General features: G+C 40.5%; 1 protein-coding gene across 2 annotated transcripts in view; it reads left to right on the top strand.

The window, feature by feature from the left end:
• The window catches only part of bcl11aa (BCL11 transcription factor A a), a 49,728-nt gene extending 35,151 nt beyond the window's left edge, over positions 1-14,577 (top strand). For both annotated transcript variants that reach the window (XM_077495590.1, XM_077495589.1), the window contains exon 3: positions 8,931-14,577. In XM_077495590.1, coding sequence (XP_077351716.1) covers positions 8,931-11,158 — 2,228 coding nt within the window. In that variant the 3' untranslated portion in view covers positions 11,159-14,577. The remainder of the gene's footprint in view (positions 1-8,930) is intronic.
• Positions 14,578-16,906: the final 2,329 nt, after the last annotated feature.

The raw sequence follows: 16,906 nt of genomic DNA, 5'->3' as shown, positions 1-16,906 counted from the left end.
TTCGTTCAAAAGTATTTGAAAATAACTTTAAACATATTTGCAAATACAGTTGAACATAAACATTGGCAGTTCCATGCTTCCGTAGATTATAACCTGTCCTGTTGTTACAATAAACATGCAATGAAAATGGGTGGTTACAATACGTGAAGCTAGCTCTTTTGGATTTTTATGATTCTTCTTTTATTTTTCATTGCTATGAAATCACAACGTTAAGGCAATAAGACGTTAAACTTGTGAATGGATTAAAGGCCGGGGAGGGCGTGGACGAGAACGACGGCCAGGACAACTGAATTCAGTGTGAGACTACAGAGAGTGAGAAGACAGCCACCTGTATGCAGTGTTGACGGACAGATGGAGGGATGAAGTCAAGTGGGCGGAGGAGGGATTAGATGAGGAGAGGAAGCAAAGTGCTGTGCGTGTTTGTGTGTGGGCCTCCGTCCAGCTGAGGTGTTTGCTCGGCTCAGAGTGATCTCCTAGCGCGGTCACCGCAGCACGCACAAAGCACACACGCACACAAAGACAGACGCACGCATTCGCGCTGATGACTGAATTGTCGTGCTCGGCAGCTGTAGCGGGTCTCTGCAGATCGTTCAATACGAGCCCGTATGTGTGTCATTTGTGACCGCCAATCTCTTCTCTCACTTATGGCAAGTAATGAAATTCTCAGCGCGCTCCTATGTGAGTGGCTATGACTCTTTCAAAAAACAAAAACAAAGCAAAACATGTTTTTACTTGGGGTGTCAGGCAATTAAAATTGTTAATCAAAATTAATCACATGACTTCAATAGTTAATTCACAATTAACTCATTTGCTCCCAATAACGTGTAAATACGTTTTTTAAAATGTTTTAAGTGTCCCAAAGACGTATTTATACGTTTTTTTAATTTTTTTTTTATGCTAGAGCATACAGAAGGCTTTGATGCAGCCTCTCAACTGCAAAGAACGGTTGCAGAAATGGTAGTTATTACACAAATGGACAGCAGGTGGCAGCAGAGCAAAGTAGATCAACCAGAGCCATGTAGAAAAAAAGCTAAATTACTTACAATTTTGAATAGATTTGTGAAAACTGATGAAACTTAGCTCTCTTCTAATGCTAATTGCTGCAAAACGGAAACAGATAGAAACATACTTTTTTTCCTGATGAAAGAAGAGACTTTAATCTTTCTTTTGATAGGTTCCATGCTTTTGTATCAATAGAACACAATATTCTGTGGGCCTTGCAAAATCAGTCAAAATCCAGTAAAACAGCCGGGAGCAAACTGGATTGTTTCTGTGAAAATGGCTGGGAGTGAAAGAGTTAATCACATTTTATATCTGTTCTAAATGTACCATAAAATGTACAATAATCCCCCCCTTAAGTTTTCCTACTCTTGTTAACACAGAAGTGGAAAATGTTAAAATAATAGAAATATGGCTGAATCTTTTCATCATTGATACAGTATTTTCATAATAATTCATAAAATTTAGTTAAAACGTACTGTAGTGTAAAAAATGAGTCTGATATTGATTTGTTTCGAGGTTATTTTTCTGCCACTAGATGGCATAATTGCATGTGTAAGACACTGGTGACAGCTCAGTGCATTTTTCTTTTCATATTAACTAATTCACTGCCAGCCATTTTAGAAAATTTCAAAATTTGCAATACCCACACGATATTACGTTCAATAATTATGTATAAACCGAATCTACAAAATGACAGAATAGAATTCCCACTTTTTGCCTCGTCCCATTCTTTTATAAATGAGAGTAGAAAAATGTAGTTTCCACAAAATACAGCCATTACTCTTATGGACTCTTAAACTGTGTTTATTTAGTATAAAATGGGGCAATGATGTCATCTACCGGTGGTTGGGTATCAGTAAAGTTGTTTCCATGTTTGACATTTACAGTGGAGCATAATCAGATTGTCCCCCATTATCCCCGCTAAAAAAAAAATATAAAATTGACAAGTATACTTGTCAAAGGCAGTGAATGAGTTAAGAGCTATCTAATCTTTAACATGAAGTAACTTGTGAAATTCTGCACTTTTTTAATATTGTAAAATACAAATTTACCCCATTCTCCAAAAATATGTGCATTATTCTTAAATTTATTACTGCTAAATTTTGACATGGACGTGCGACGGTAATTCCCCCAGTACAGGCTTTTCAAGTAATTGTAAAGTAGGCTAATAGTAATTAATTAGTAATTGTATTAATAATGTGTTAAAAAAAAAGAGTGTCGTTAAAGTAACTTTAAATTAACTCAAAATTAACACACTAATTTTGACACCCACTAGTTTTCCAAATGTGAACTCCATTTACAGAAGTTGTGCATAGAAGTGTATTTAACATTTAAATATGCAGTAGTGGAGACATAACTAAACACCAAACTACCTCCTGTTCATTTTCCTCCTCCAAGTACAAGTCCTGCATGTCAAACAGAGTCAACCATGTGCAATCAATCAAAAGCCGAAATTATTCAGCCCCAGTAAAGTCCAAACCAACTCGGACCGATCGAATTAAATCTGATGAAACGGCAAGCGATCAAGAGTTGAAAGCGAGAGTTTGCATCCTGGGACGGGGCCCACACATGCAGGCCCAGTTTGCGCGCGTCGACTCAAGACCGACTCTTGTGTAACCAAGTTCAGAAGCTTCCAACACAAGCACAGACACATTGAGGACCACCTTCTGTCTTTCAATCCCTCCCTCCCCGTCTCTCTCGCTCTCCCTCTCCGCGCTCACATAAGCGCTGTAATTTGGCTGCTCTGTAATTTCACCATGGTGGTTTCGGGTTAAGTGGAGGCTGTCACTGCGATCAGGGGTGCCGGCCTTCCACATGGACACGCGCACGCACTTGTACACACCGACTAGCAGGCTGCCACAGCGCACTTGGATGCTTCGACAAAGGTCACCTCCATTTAATTACGTGTATAAACACAGTTTAAAGGTGCAGGCTTTGTCATTAGAACAACCTTTACAAGATGCATTACTGCCTGTGTGTGACATAGTTTGTATGTGTGACATCAAGAACAACAACAAAAAAACTTTGCAGCTATAAGGTATCATGGTGGATTGACACACAAACACACACACTAGATTACAAGTGAGAGAGTTGTGGATACCACAGTCTGTAGCCCGGCAGGGGTTCCAAACACAGAGACAGAAGGTATTGATATATTCCACAAACACGCATACACGCGGACAGACGATATTGATATTTTTTGCTCACAAGGCGAGAGAAGCCCGCGCGGCTATTTAGGAGACACGCTCGTTCACGTGCACACCCGTGCACACGCAAAGAAGCCTTCTATTGTTGTTTTGTTGAATATAAATGCATTCATACTGTCTCGCAACGAAATAGCTGCCCGTGATTATCAAGGCTGTGGGCTACTATTTGGGAAAAAAAAAGGAATGTGAGGCTTGGAAGTAATTTAAGGCCAAGGTTTGTTGCTGTCAGCCAAATTGATATGTCTTCAACACATTACAGTATTTAACTTGCTTTTACTTGTGGATTTAAACTTTGGTGTGGCCCCTAGAAAATGAAAATCTGCATGACCCTTTCTTCATATAAATCATTTAACTGTTCTGAGCAGACACCAATTGACTATTTTGTTTTCATCACAATTGTTTGCTCTTGACTAAGTGACGAAAAAGGAGGAATATGTTGGCTCAATGAATTATTGCTGGAATTCAGCTTGAAATGAGAACATTGTTTCTGATTTTGAGGAGCCGATGCCATAAATTAAGCCACATCAACATGCTCAAATGTTTCCCTCAATAGCTTGTTGTTGGCACTTTTGTAACGGAACTGCTTTTAACTTGACCAACAGACATTTTTAAGTCTAAACAACACTTTCATTGTTTTAAAATAAAAGGCACACATAATCATTTTGACAGGATCTTCACAAAATTGCTGTGATAAAGTTAAGTAACTTCTGAATGGGAATCATTGATCAAGAGTAGAATACAATAACTTGACTGTTCATTACCAGAAATATGTTTGATGTTCTAAAATTGTATTTCAGGTCAAATATGAGGTGAGGAAAAACGCTGAGGCTCAGATTTAAATTCCAAATTTGACAAGTCATTGTCCCTCACTCCCAATATATGTTCTTAATCCTGTTTTAGTGATGTCCCATTATGTCGGTTACGACCGTCTCGCCGAGACGTGGACTCAGCCAAGGGCACCTGCAAAGAACACTGACGGGTTGAAAGAGGAGGAGCAAAGGGTTGGAGATGGATGAAAAGGTTTTGAAAAATTGTGCAAGGAGGAAGACACAGAATGAAAAGACTCCACAAAAAGATCTCGTAAACGGACAGAAGACAAATTTGTAGAAATTCATCAAATTTGTGTCAGTCAAAAAACGACGGACAGCTTAACTTGAGAGGTGGCAAACACTTCGCATCAGTATTTGTCTGAGGGATGTGCTAATTTATAGGACAGGATGACAGGATGAAGTCAGTCCGTTCAAAGAATGGGCAGTCTTGTGGAACATTCCAAAGATCACATGAAAATATAAGTATGGGCTTTATTTTGCATTGTTTGAAGTACACAGATAAACCGATTTGTACTGACATTGTCAGTCAGGTATTAAGTAGAGCTGTCAAATGATTACATTTTTTAATCAGATTAATCACATCTTAAAATTTTGATTAATAATGATTAATCGCTTAATTAAAAGGGCTTTTTATCAACATTTTTTGACCACCAAATTTAAAATGCACCTCTTATGTGTTAATTTTTTCAGCATTTAATGTTAACTCTTTGACTGCCAAACATGATCTTAAAAACAACCCCAACAGTGCCAGCCGATTTCGAGCGTTTTCACTCATCTTTCAACGCAAACAAAATATTGTGCGCTACGACTACATAAAAATAAAAAAAGTACGTTTCTACGTTATTCCGTTCTTTAGTTATCTCTATTTGAAAATAGGTAATTTGAGTGACATTGAAAAGATACATTTTGTGCACAGCAGTGACTTAGATATTGGTATTTTATTGTTTATTGACTCTCTGTGAATTAGATTTAATGTGACAAAGGCAGCCTTTGATCATTCACGTCATCCTTGAATACGGTTCAATTTCATTATATCAGTCATGTTTCATTGTAATTTCATATACCGTGAGCCATTGAAATAAGATACAATGCTGCCATCTGCTGGCCATAGTTAGTGGGTGTTTTTGATTCCACAACCCATTGAGCAGGGAGTGCTGCACAAGACGTTGCACTGCCCATTGAGAGAGAAAAAAAAACAACCTTAATAAACGTCAATTAACGTTCATGGCAGCATTCATTAGGATTTTAGCATACGTCATTAAACGTTTTTGGCAGTCAAAGAGTTAAGAGGACATCTGATCCTCCTCTTTTTTTCTAATCAATTAATTACTTGCATAATTCAAAGTGGAAAAAATATGACCCCAATAGTTTGACAAGAGCAAATATTCACATTTATGAAATGCTTCACTTTAATGCATGTTACGTTTATTGTTCAAACACAACCTGTTCTACCTCTAACATAGCCATCCTGTGTCAAGCTAAAGGACCATCTGCGGTCAAAATTAATAGTGCGATTAATCTGCGATAATTTTTTTGTGATTAATTAATTAGTTAACGCTTTAACTTTGACAGCACTAGTATTAAGTAACAAAATGTTTACTATTGTGGGTGTAGTTCGCAGTCATGTTGAATTTTGATGAACTCCTTTAGCTGCATCACTTTGTAAATACATAATTTTAATTTCTGTATATCACTGCAAATTTCAGAGGGATTAAAGTGGGAGAAAGTATTCTCAAAATATGAATGTAGTGGATCAGCAGATATCAGTTATGACATTCACACTCTGGTTCTCAAGTCTCTCTCGCTCTCTCTCTCTCTCTCTCTCTCTCTCTCTCTCTCTCTCTCTCTCTCTCTCTCTCTCTCTCTCTCTCTCTCTCTCTCTCTCTCTCTCCTCACACACACACAGACAGACACAGGGGGTAACACAAGCGAAGTCGCCGTGATCTCCCCCCGTTCCTCCCTCTCCCAGGCAGCACCACTTAAGTGTCCAGGCAATGCCCTTGCTTTAATAGAGTGTAATGCCTGAGCTGGTCAGTGTAGCATGGCTGGTATTGAGTGTTAGGACATTTGTGAAACTGAGAGTGTCTGTTCTCCAGAGTCTCACCAGGAGCTTTTGACATTTCGCTTCGAGTAAAGAATCCTCGTCCACATCTTCCCTCTCCTTCCTCTTTCACCGCTAATACAGCTGCTGCACTCCAGCTAACTAGTTATAGCATGTTTGTCGTCTCTACATTCAGATTAAATGAAAGTATTACTTCACCTTTCTCACCTCGATCCCTTTGCCTTCATCTTTCTGTCTCCATTCCACTTTCTCACGTAATTTTTTCTACCTCAGAGTGGCAGAGAGTTTCCCTAATGAAGTGGTTGATGGGAGTATATTACAGAGAGACAGAGTGGAGCAGTCGCCTACTCTAAAATCCATTAACCTTACAGTTTCACTCTGTGCATGGACAAGTCTTACAAAGCAGTGGATAAGGAATATATGCGTTAGAGAGGAAAAACTTTTTGTTAACTTAATTAGTATTATATTTTGTTAACACGTTGGAAATTAATGTTATGCGGTCACAGTGCTGCACACACACATGATTTTGGATGTAATTACAAAAAAAAAACAAAAAAAAAAACGGCAACAACAACTGATTGTTCTCATGTTTTTTTTTTTTTTTTTTACTTTTCTTTAAAAAAATATTATTAATGGTTGTTATAAGGCTAAATGGTTTTGGGGGCAAATATAGCATTTTAAGTGGAGCAAATCTGTTTGTTGAATGTTTTGCAGCCAGATTTATTCATTTATTTATTTATTTTTTTTATTCTTGGCAGTAACACTTATGTTGTTGAAAATGCATCAAATCTAACCCGCAGGAGTCATACCGCCACATCATCCAATTCCTGCATCACCAAAATAGAACTGACTAAATTAATAAATGGACTGACCAGTTCATCAAGAAGAAAAATGAATGATTGAATAAAATTAACCATCCCTAGTCTTGATCATGCAAATGATATTCAGAGGTTAAATCTGATGCAGGTGGCCACATTAGTGGTAATTTGTGCCGATTTTAATGATCCATAATTTAGCAGCCCCTGTTCTGGTCATGTGGGACAAACTGTGTGTTGGAAAGGAGAGACTGGCAAAACGGAGATGCATTTCACTGAAACAAAAAAAGACATTGTGCCATTCTGTACACGTAATTTAAGAGTTATTTTACAACTGTAACACAGTAATTGTTTACTATCCATATATGTCGTCTTTGGAGTTGTATTTGTGGTCTTTGTGTTTTTTAAAATTAAGTTATTAGCAGAAGATTGGATAACGTCTAAAAGCCGATTATTACACTGTTTTCGAAGCAGTTTCTTGAAAAGTGTGTTTCAGTTATTGAATGTGTCATGAAGCCGACATTCCCAACCACTGTGCCATGGAGCAGTAGTGTGCGTGTGCGCGTGTGCGTGCGCGCGTCATGGGAAATTAAGCAATTTCAATTATTTATTCATCACAAATCTCTGTTCAGCTATCCATACCAGCGACATGTAGTGACAGGCAGAACTATTCAAAGCTCTTTCACGAGATGGCTGAAGGTACCATTTAACTTGAGAAGAGTAGACAGTTGTTGCCATTCAGCATACAACAGAATAATATGTTTGTGTTCACTGCATGATGATTCTTATGTTAAAAAAAAGTGCGTTTACACAGTAAAGGTTGGGAGACACACTATAAAATAAAAGACGAGCTTTTATGCTAGTATTAAGTAGTAATACATAGTATATATCCGCTAATTGGAATGCCTATTTTAAATGAATTAGGATCAGAATTCTGACTTCTAGTAGTAGTTAGTTCCGAAGAATATAACTTTGATGATTAGTCACATGGATTTATTTTCAAATCCTCCAAATGGCAATATCTAATCTTGTTTGTTGTCAAGATTTGTCATCAAACTGATGGCGGTCCGTGTACGCAATTAGATTATATTTGCATTATACCGTAGGTGGCACAAAAGGTTATTACTGATGAGGCCATGAAAGTCGATGTTTTTGTTGCATGTTCATCTCATCCTGTCTCACTATCATTAGGTATTTTCTGCTGCAAGAACATAAATTGTGGTCAACCAAAGTATTCATATTCAGTTGAATCCTGAGTTATCAAGTTCCTGAGGTATCTAGTTTCTTTGCAATGTGAGCATGAAAAGTCCAGTACAGGTGCATTGCATCACAATACACTGTTATTGTGATGCAATTGTATTGAGTATTTTAAATTGTTTATGATCTGAAATATCTCATTTCAATGGCAAGATGCACAAAGATATCTTTAGCATTTCATTAATATCATGAATAATGCTTTTCCTCATGCATATGTTGGTGCAATTATATTGTTGGCTGTGAGTGTTTGTGAACGACACGCTGTTTTGGTGGCTCAATGGGAAGGGAAAGAGGTGGTCCGCCAGGATAGCGCTTTCTTTGTTCTGCTGCTGACATCAGAGGACTAACATTTATTCCAAAGGGAAACATTTGTTCCAGAAAAGTCTGAGAGAAGAACAACACACACTGAAAAAAACATGAACAGTATATTCTCACATGTAACTCATGTGGGGCATGACCTCAATAAGAGGTACTGTTGTATTTGCAAAGTCTGCAACACCATGTGCCAACTACTCTTAATAGCTGTAACATTTAGGCCTAAGGTTCCGAAAACTGATTGGTTCAGCCAAGTCTCATTTATTCATGCCTATTATTCTGGACAAAATAATGATAGTCTCTATACAGTGATAGCTTTGATGGTCAAGGACCAACAGAAGTGGAGGTTTAAAACCGTAGTTTTCTCTATGGAGTCAGTGAATATAAATGTCCTTTTATTGAACATCAATTCTAAGATGTTCTTTTTTTTCTGTCACTTTAGGCAAAGAAGAACCGACAACCTACACGTGCACTACTTGTAAGCACTCATACGGCAGTGCCTGGTTCCTGCTGCAGCACGCCCAGAACTCCCATGGTTTCCGGATCTACCTGGAGAGTGAACATGGCAGTCCTCTCACCCCACGAATGGGAGGTCCTTCCTCCCTGGGTGGGGGCGCAGATTGCCCTTCCCACCCTCCCCTCCACGGCCTCCATCTGCCTCCTGACGCAAGCCCTTTCAATCTCCTCCGAATCCCAGGCTCAGGCTCAGGGGGAAGGGACAGTGTGGGAGCAGGAAGTACACTTGGGGTTGGTGGTGGGCTCCATCATCAGCGTTTTCCTCCCACGCCACCTATCTTCAGCCCCCCTCCAAGGAACCACCTGGACCCCCACCACCTGAGCCCAGAGGAACTGGCGCTGGCAGCCCACCACCCGAGTGCCTTTGACAGGGTGCTGCGCCTCAATCCTCCTCTTCCCATGGAGCCCCCTCCGACAATGGACTTCTCACGGCGGCTACGGGAGCTGGCGGGTAACACCTCAGGGTCCACTCCTCCTCTCTCCCCCAGCCGGCCTGGCCCCATGCAGCGCTTACTCCAGCCATTCCAGACAAGTGTGGGAAGCATAGGAATGGGAGGAGGAGGTGGCAACAAAACTCCGTATCTCGCAACTCCACCGCCCCTGCCGGGCTCCATGCAGTCCCCCGTGGGCTCCCAGACCACTCCTACCACTCCTCTTCCCTCTGCAGGGGCAACACCCTCCTCCAACACGCCGATGAAATCCAAGTGTTGCGAGTTTTGTGGCAAAGCCTTCAAGTTTCAGAGTAATCTCATAGTGCACCGGCGCAGCCACACAGGAGAAAAGCCGTACAAATGCCATTTGTGTGACCACGCCTGCACACAGGCAAGTAAATTGAAGCGCCATATGAAAACTCACATGCACAAATCCTCATCGCCAAACACAGGCAAGTCAGAAGACGGACTTTCGACTGCCTCCTCCCCAGAGCCTGGCACCAGTGAACACATGGGCAGTGCCAGCAATGCCCTTAAGTCGGTGGTGGCCAAGCTCAAATGTGAAAACAACAGAATGCTACGTGAGAATGGAGAGGAAGAGGAGGAGGAAGAAGAAGAAGAGGAGGAGGAGGAGGAAGAGGAGGAGGAAGAGGAAGAAGAAGGAGAGGAGGAGGAAGTGCAGAATGGAGAGAGGGCTGCTCGGCGAAACAACAGCTACCACTTTGGCTTGAACCTTGAAGCCGCACGTCAGCATGAAAACAATGGAGGTATCGGAACCCGACTGGGAGGGATGACTGATGAGGGGTCCATTCCCCGTTCACTCCCTGAGGTAATGCAGGGAATGGGCCTTGCCGCCAGCATGCAGCATTTCAGCGAAGCCCTCAGTGCACACAAAAGGAACGCGATCGCCCAGGAGAACCACCTCCACCACCACCTTAACAGAGGACATCCACAAAATCGGGAGATGTGCGATTCTAACTCAGTGCCGGAATCTAATCGTGGCGAGGAGGGCTCGCTCTCGACTGTCAACGGACGCGGAGCATCCCCCAACGAATCTGCCTCTGCCTGCCTTTCGAAAAAACTGCTTCTGGGTAGCCCAAGTCCACTCAGCCCTTTTTCCAAACGTATCAAGCTGGAAAAAGAATTTGACTTGCCCACTCCCACAATCCCCAACACGGAAAACGTCTATTCGCAGTGGCTTGCCGGCTATGCTGCATCTCGACAGCTCAAGGATCCTTTTCTGAACTTTGGGGACTCCAGACAATCGCCCTTCGCCTCTTCGTCCGAGCATTCCTCAGAGAACGGCAGTCTGCGATTCTCGACTCCTCCGGGGGAACTCGACGGTGGGATGTCGGGTCGCAGTGGGACGGGAAGCGGGGGCAGCACACCTCATCTTGGCGGTCCTGGGCGGCCCAGCTCCAAGGACGGTCGAAGGAGTGACACTTGCGAGTACTGTGGCAAGATATTCAAGAACTGCAGTAATCTGACTGTGCATCGGCGCAGCCATACAGGGGAGAGGCCATACAAGTGTGAGCTGTGCAATTACGCTTGTGCCCAGAGCTCCAAACTTACTCGTCACATGAAGACCCATGGTCAAGTGGGCAAGGATGTGTACAAGTGTGAAATCTGTCAGATGCCCTTCAGTGTCTATAGCACCTTGGAGAAACACATGAAAAAATGGCACAGTGACCGTCCTTTGAGTACCGAAATAAAGTCAGAGTAGAAGGCCGAACAATGGGACCTTTTCCCTGCAGCTGTCTGCCATTAGCTCCCTGTTTATTCCAAGACTCTTGCAGCTTTTTGCCCCGGCCCCAAAACTCCACTTTCATCAGGCTGGTGGAAAGTTAAGAAGACCATGTGCTTCTGCACCAGCACACCCCGTGTTCATTACCCATTGAATGCATGATCTGTATCGGGGCAATATTCTTGCATTGAGGCAAAACTTCGAGCCTTTTTCTTGTGCAATAAATTACATGTTGTGTACTATTTTATTTTTGGAGTTTTCCGTTTTCATTTCTAAGAATTTGTCAGCATGCATAGTATGTTTTTGTTATTCAAAAACAAAACAAAACAAAAAAAAAAGGAAATGAAAAAAAGAAAAGAACTTGTCCCTGGTTGGTTACTTGTTTAGTAAATGTGTTGCTGTTTTTTCTCTTGTTATGTTTTTTTTTCTTTTTATTCTTCAAAAAGAGAAAAGACAAGAAAGATACAGTATACCCATGCTGCATATACCCTGTAACACATATCATGTACAGTTTTGTGTTGTTACATGGAAAATGATCCACTTCTGGAACCCCTGGAAATGCACTTATCCGGATCTTTCTAAAAGATGCCATGTTCACACAGGGTTAAAAAAAAATACTTCATAGGTTCGAAGAGTAAAATAAATAGTTATGACGGTCAAATTTCAATAACACAAGGGTGTGCAAAGACTTCAAATTGTACTATCATTTGGTAAAATAAGAAAGAGTGCCTTTGATATTTTAAGACTACATTGGCCATAATCTTATCTGAAATAAGTTTGGGGGCCACACGAGGCTGTTGAAACCATCAAGAAAAGGTCCTTGCATCAAGCACCTGCCTGCCCCACTGAACTGTGACACCTCATAATCAAAGATTCACTTTCTAGTTAATTGCCATTTAGCTACCTAGTACATGTTCAATGGGCTTATCTTCAGTATGTGGATTTTATAAGGAGCATGGTACGACCAGTGTTGTGGATATCTGAATATGTGTAGTTCTGTTTCTGATAACGAGCTACTTTTAAGGAAAAAAAAATGGTCATCTGTAATGTACAATCCTGAACTTGAGGGATATTTGTCTGAGTTAGCACAAACCTGCAACGCTGCTTTCATTTGTGGTGTGTGGAACAACACAGTAAGTAATACGTGACCTCCAAAAGAGACTTTGAAATACCTTGAAGCTAGACAGAAAGAAAGCTACAACAAACTTGAATATACGGTACATACACTATGTGTGATTGATTGGGATTAGAGGCAATTATTTCTTCATTTCTTCAAAACAGGGTCTGTAACAATGATCTCTTGCAAAACGAACCGTAAGAAGAAATCCGTCAGTACACACCGGCTCTTAAAACGAGTGATCATTTTAATCAGTATACATAGGCTAATGGAGAGCACATGTTTTGCTGCTTTGCAACCCAGAGGAGAAATCTTTTATAAGCTGTTTCCAGTCAAGCACTTGTCATTCAACCTGGGAGTACCATCATCTCTCTTGCATTGTTCCACACATTTGCAGTAGTGGTCAGGCTTGAGTCGAAATGCTACACTGTCAGCTCAAAGAAATGAAGTGCACGGTTTCAAATTGCAAGTTTAACAGTTTACACAAAAGGGGGGAAAGGGTCCCACTTGTAAAAACAGTAAAATAGTCTGCTGACTATAATCAGAATTATTGATCTTCGCCCCCTTGCCATTTTACGTTTGATCTTTTGTCTATGTGTCTACTGGGCTAAGAAAAATCCGTGTTTCATCAAGGTCTGTACATTTAATGTACAGCACTCAGAGATCGTTTCAAAAAGGACTCTGGGCCCACTGTAGTCCTGAATGATGACTTTGGTGAAGAGCTGCATTGTTTCATTCTTGCCATCTATGTCTTGGATAATCTCTGACTTTGTTGGCTGGACGCTAAACACTCAAAACTTGTTCACATTTTTGTATAAATGTTCCTTTAATTATTGGTATGGAAATAAACATTTTTCGGAAATAACATTTCACTGTCTTTTAGGGGAAGCTGTTAAGTTTGTTGTCGTTTCTCTTTTCCTCAGCGTCTTGGTAATGTTCAAGACTCCGATCACAGTATATATGAAATGATGAAATAGAAAAGAAAAAAAAAACAAACAAACAAAAAAAATCTGTGATGGTTTTGTATTTTATTTTGCCTTGGCTCTTCACAGCTCTTCAGGTTGAAATACAATTTGCATTGGGGAAATGACTAAGATTATATATGAATATATAAAGAACTTAAAATATAGGAAAATGCACATACATGTCAATTCCTATGCTTAAACACATTTATGGTTGATTTTTCTGTATTTCTAGAACTGTATTTGAATTCAATGTTCACTTAGAGTAGGCACTATAGTATTTATATTGAGGCTCGTATTTTTAACTGTTGCTTGTTCTCTCTAAAGGTACCATACCTTTTTTGGTAGTGGAAAAAATCCCAAGCTGCCACGGTATATTTTTTTAATTTGGCAGGATAATATAGTGCAAATTATTTGTATGTTTAAAGAGATAAAATGAAAAACCTAATACAAAAAATCAGCTAAAGCGTGTGGCATTGGGAGGCATTGTAGGTCATATGATGGCCGCTGCTCTTTTCCCTGTCCACAGAGGTCGTTGTACATATCTTCTTTGGTTTTTGGTTCCGACCCTCCTTCCATCCTGCTGCCATTCTTGTATGCAGTAATACAAGCTGACATTGGCCTGTTCTGTTGTGCGCTTCTGTCTCTCTGACCCTACCTGACAACATTCCAACTGGAGAGAGAAAAAAAAAAAAAACAAAAAAACAAATCATATGCAGTACAAGCAGTACAAAAAAAGTGTCAAAATAAAAGTGTTTAAAAATAATTCAATGTTTTGCAGTTTTATTTTTCATTGCCAAATACAAAATGGTGCTTTCTATTTAGATTGGGTACACATTCATATGCCAAGCATATTTAAAATTGACCTGGGAGACGTGGAGAAGCCTGCTTAAGTTAAGAATTTTTGTAAATGGCAATGCGGAATATTTTGTTATCAGCCTTTTCTATTCCTGTTCTGAGAGCTGTTTGTTGTAACTTGAACTTGAACTTTATCTTTTACAATGGGAGTTGCTATTTATTATCACCTATATGCTCTGTTCAAAACAGAGACATGGGATGGATCCTTGTTTTGATTTAATTTTATTTTATTTTTATTTTTTTGTCAGAGTATAATATCATTTATTTTGTATTTGTGGCCAATGGTCATTTGACAAATCAAGCTCTTTATCAATTTTTGTTGTATATGTAGTACCTGTTCAGTTGTATTAAGAAAACCACTGTCTGTGTTTTCTGACAGATGTCTGCATAATCCTGTTCACACACCCATTTTGTCCCTTTATCAAAAAACAGTTAATAAAAAAAAATGAAAGTATACTGACACTTGTCCATTATCTTCAGTGTTTGTTATCATCTCAATATTGCTATGTCCGTAGCAAACCCACCTTCACCACAAACATGCACGTACCACTCAATGCATGTTCTCATATTTAATTGTTATACTTACGATGATTACAGCTGCATATTTAATAATATATTTACATACTAAATCAATATAAAGAGAATGATGTGCATATTTGTTAATTCTGGCAATAGAACGTAAGAATTTATTTGTTTACTGTTGTTTGGACCTTGTTATTGTTCTGCGTGTGTGCCTGTGTATTAACTGATGACTGATTTATTGAAGATATAAACACAAAACAAATGTGTAAAAATTGGAAAACAAAGAAAAGATCATCCATAGATGTCTGAAAGAAGAAGTAAAAAACGCTAATCCTACCCCTTGTTCTCTTTCCCAAAATTTCCTGCCTCATAAATGCATAACAAAACATGTAACTATAATGTTTACATGATAGCGTACGCTTAGCTTGTAAGATTTGTCTGCCTTGCTGACTTGGTTATCCAACGAGGAAAAACGTTGACTCTGACTCAAGAGTTACAAGTTCCAACATTTTTTGTGTAACTTCAACTCATCAGTAGTTGTATCACAATTTACCCTGTTGATCAGAGCAGCTCCATAGCCTCACTTCATTTCACCAACCTCGACGCGCCACGCTACGTCTGCATTGCCGACAACTTGCACCTTGAGAGTGGGATACCAGTGGGCAGGGGCACGCCTGGGGGTTCGCTGCGGCAAGCCCGAATAGGTGCTCCGTTCCCGGTGTATGCCTCCGTTTGAATCTGGAGCACATAACGTTCTAAGTTCTTCCCGCGGCCCCGCTTCAAGTGGCTCGAGATGGTGGCTTGTGCATAACTGAGTGGTGGAAAGGTCTGGATCCCGTCAGGTGGACGCTGGAGATCCAAGCGGGGTACCAGCAGCCGGTGGCTGGACCGGGATACGCGGACGGTCCGCACAAAAAGACATGGCGGACGAGCAAACGCTGTCGTAAACAACAGTGTTTTCTGCTTCCTGATTCATTGTTTTCATTTATTTTATCAAATGTGTGCAGACCATTCATCCTAAACGACCGAAGTTGTTAGTTTTTTTGAAAAAATAAATAAATAAAATTGTTTTCTACTTCTAATGGGGGGAGGTGTTGTTCATATTCCGTAGACGCTCTTCACTGCCTCCTATAGCCTTGGAGAATATTGACCACAGTGGGAAAAAGCCACGTTGTGTATGATGAAGGCAGCAAAACATCTATCGCAGGCACACACCGTCAAGCAAAAACCCTTGAAAGTGGAGGGGACAGATCGTGGTCGTGATGAAACTGAGGGGGGACAAATCCCCCCGTCCCCAGTGCTATCTACGCCCGTGTAAACGTCACTCTAAAGTCCAATGCAATTTGCTGCTTATAACGGCTATTCACATAGTCACGTGCACCGACATTCACTTGACATACTAACAGTATGAGTACACATATAATGGCCTGCTCACACAGAATGTCCTTAAGCAAATATAATTATGTCCCTCAGTTTGCTCAGTAGTCACAAAGCCTCATAAAGCTGTCAGGATCAATCAGCACCACGTCCTCCAGTCACCGCACCCTTCGGCTCAGCTTACACACTCTTCAGCCTCTTTAGCGAAGATGTGAATAGATACTGGACCACTCAGAGAAAACCTTGCACTGAAGATTCGATAAAATAGTATAGGATGTTGTTCACGATGAAAAAAAAAAAGTTGATCACAGACTTCTGCCAAGGCTGTAAGATCTCCATTTGGATAAAGTTGAACTTCTTTTGACACGCTCATCTCAATTCCTCATTATTAAGGAGGAGCCAATGAGATTGCAAAACAACAACAACAACAAAAAAACCCTCTCAAGGTTAAAGATGCATTGTGCAGTTCAAAAAGGTAATATTAAAGCTTTTTCTACATCATGCATGCTTCACTAATGCCCAGATGAGTACAAAAAAACCCTGACTTTAAAAAAAAAGACTGAGCCAGTCAGCTTGTATCTTCCTTTCAGTGTGGCAAGTTCGCCCCGGGCATGTCACAGTTTCTTAAGGGGTTGAGGGGTGGACTGGCGCCATGCACGAGCTTTACACATAGGCTGCAGTTATACTTTAGGCCAGAGGTGGCAGTCACGAGTAAAAAAGTGACCAAGTCCACAATGCTCCTTTCACAAGGAAATCCTGCACCTTCATCCAGATACAAAAATAATAGGTTATTTATGTGCCTATGCCCCAATCCTGCACAATTTTGTTGGAGACTATAGATTCCTCCACTAATTCTCATTTTTGGCATAGGCAAATTTCCACTTCTATATT

This window comes from Festucalex cinctus, chromosome 14, assembly GCF_051991245.1.
Source record: "Festucalex cinctus isolate MCC-2025b chromosome 14, RoL_Fcin_1.0, whole genome shotgun sequence".
Lineage (NCBI taxonomy): Eukaryota > Metazoa > Chordata > Actinopteri > Syngnathiformes > Syngnathidae > Festucalex > Festucalex cinctus.
Note: the sequence above shows the minus strand (reverse complement) of the source record. Positions and strands in the feature narration are given on the sequence as shown.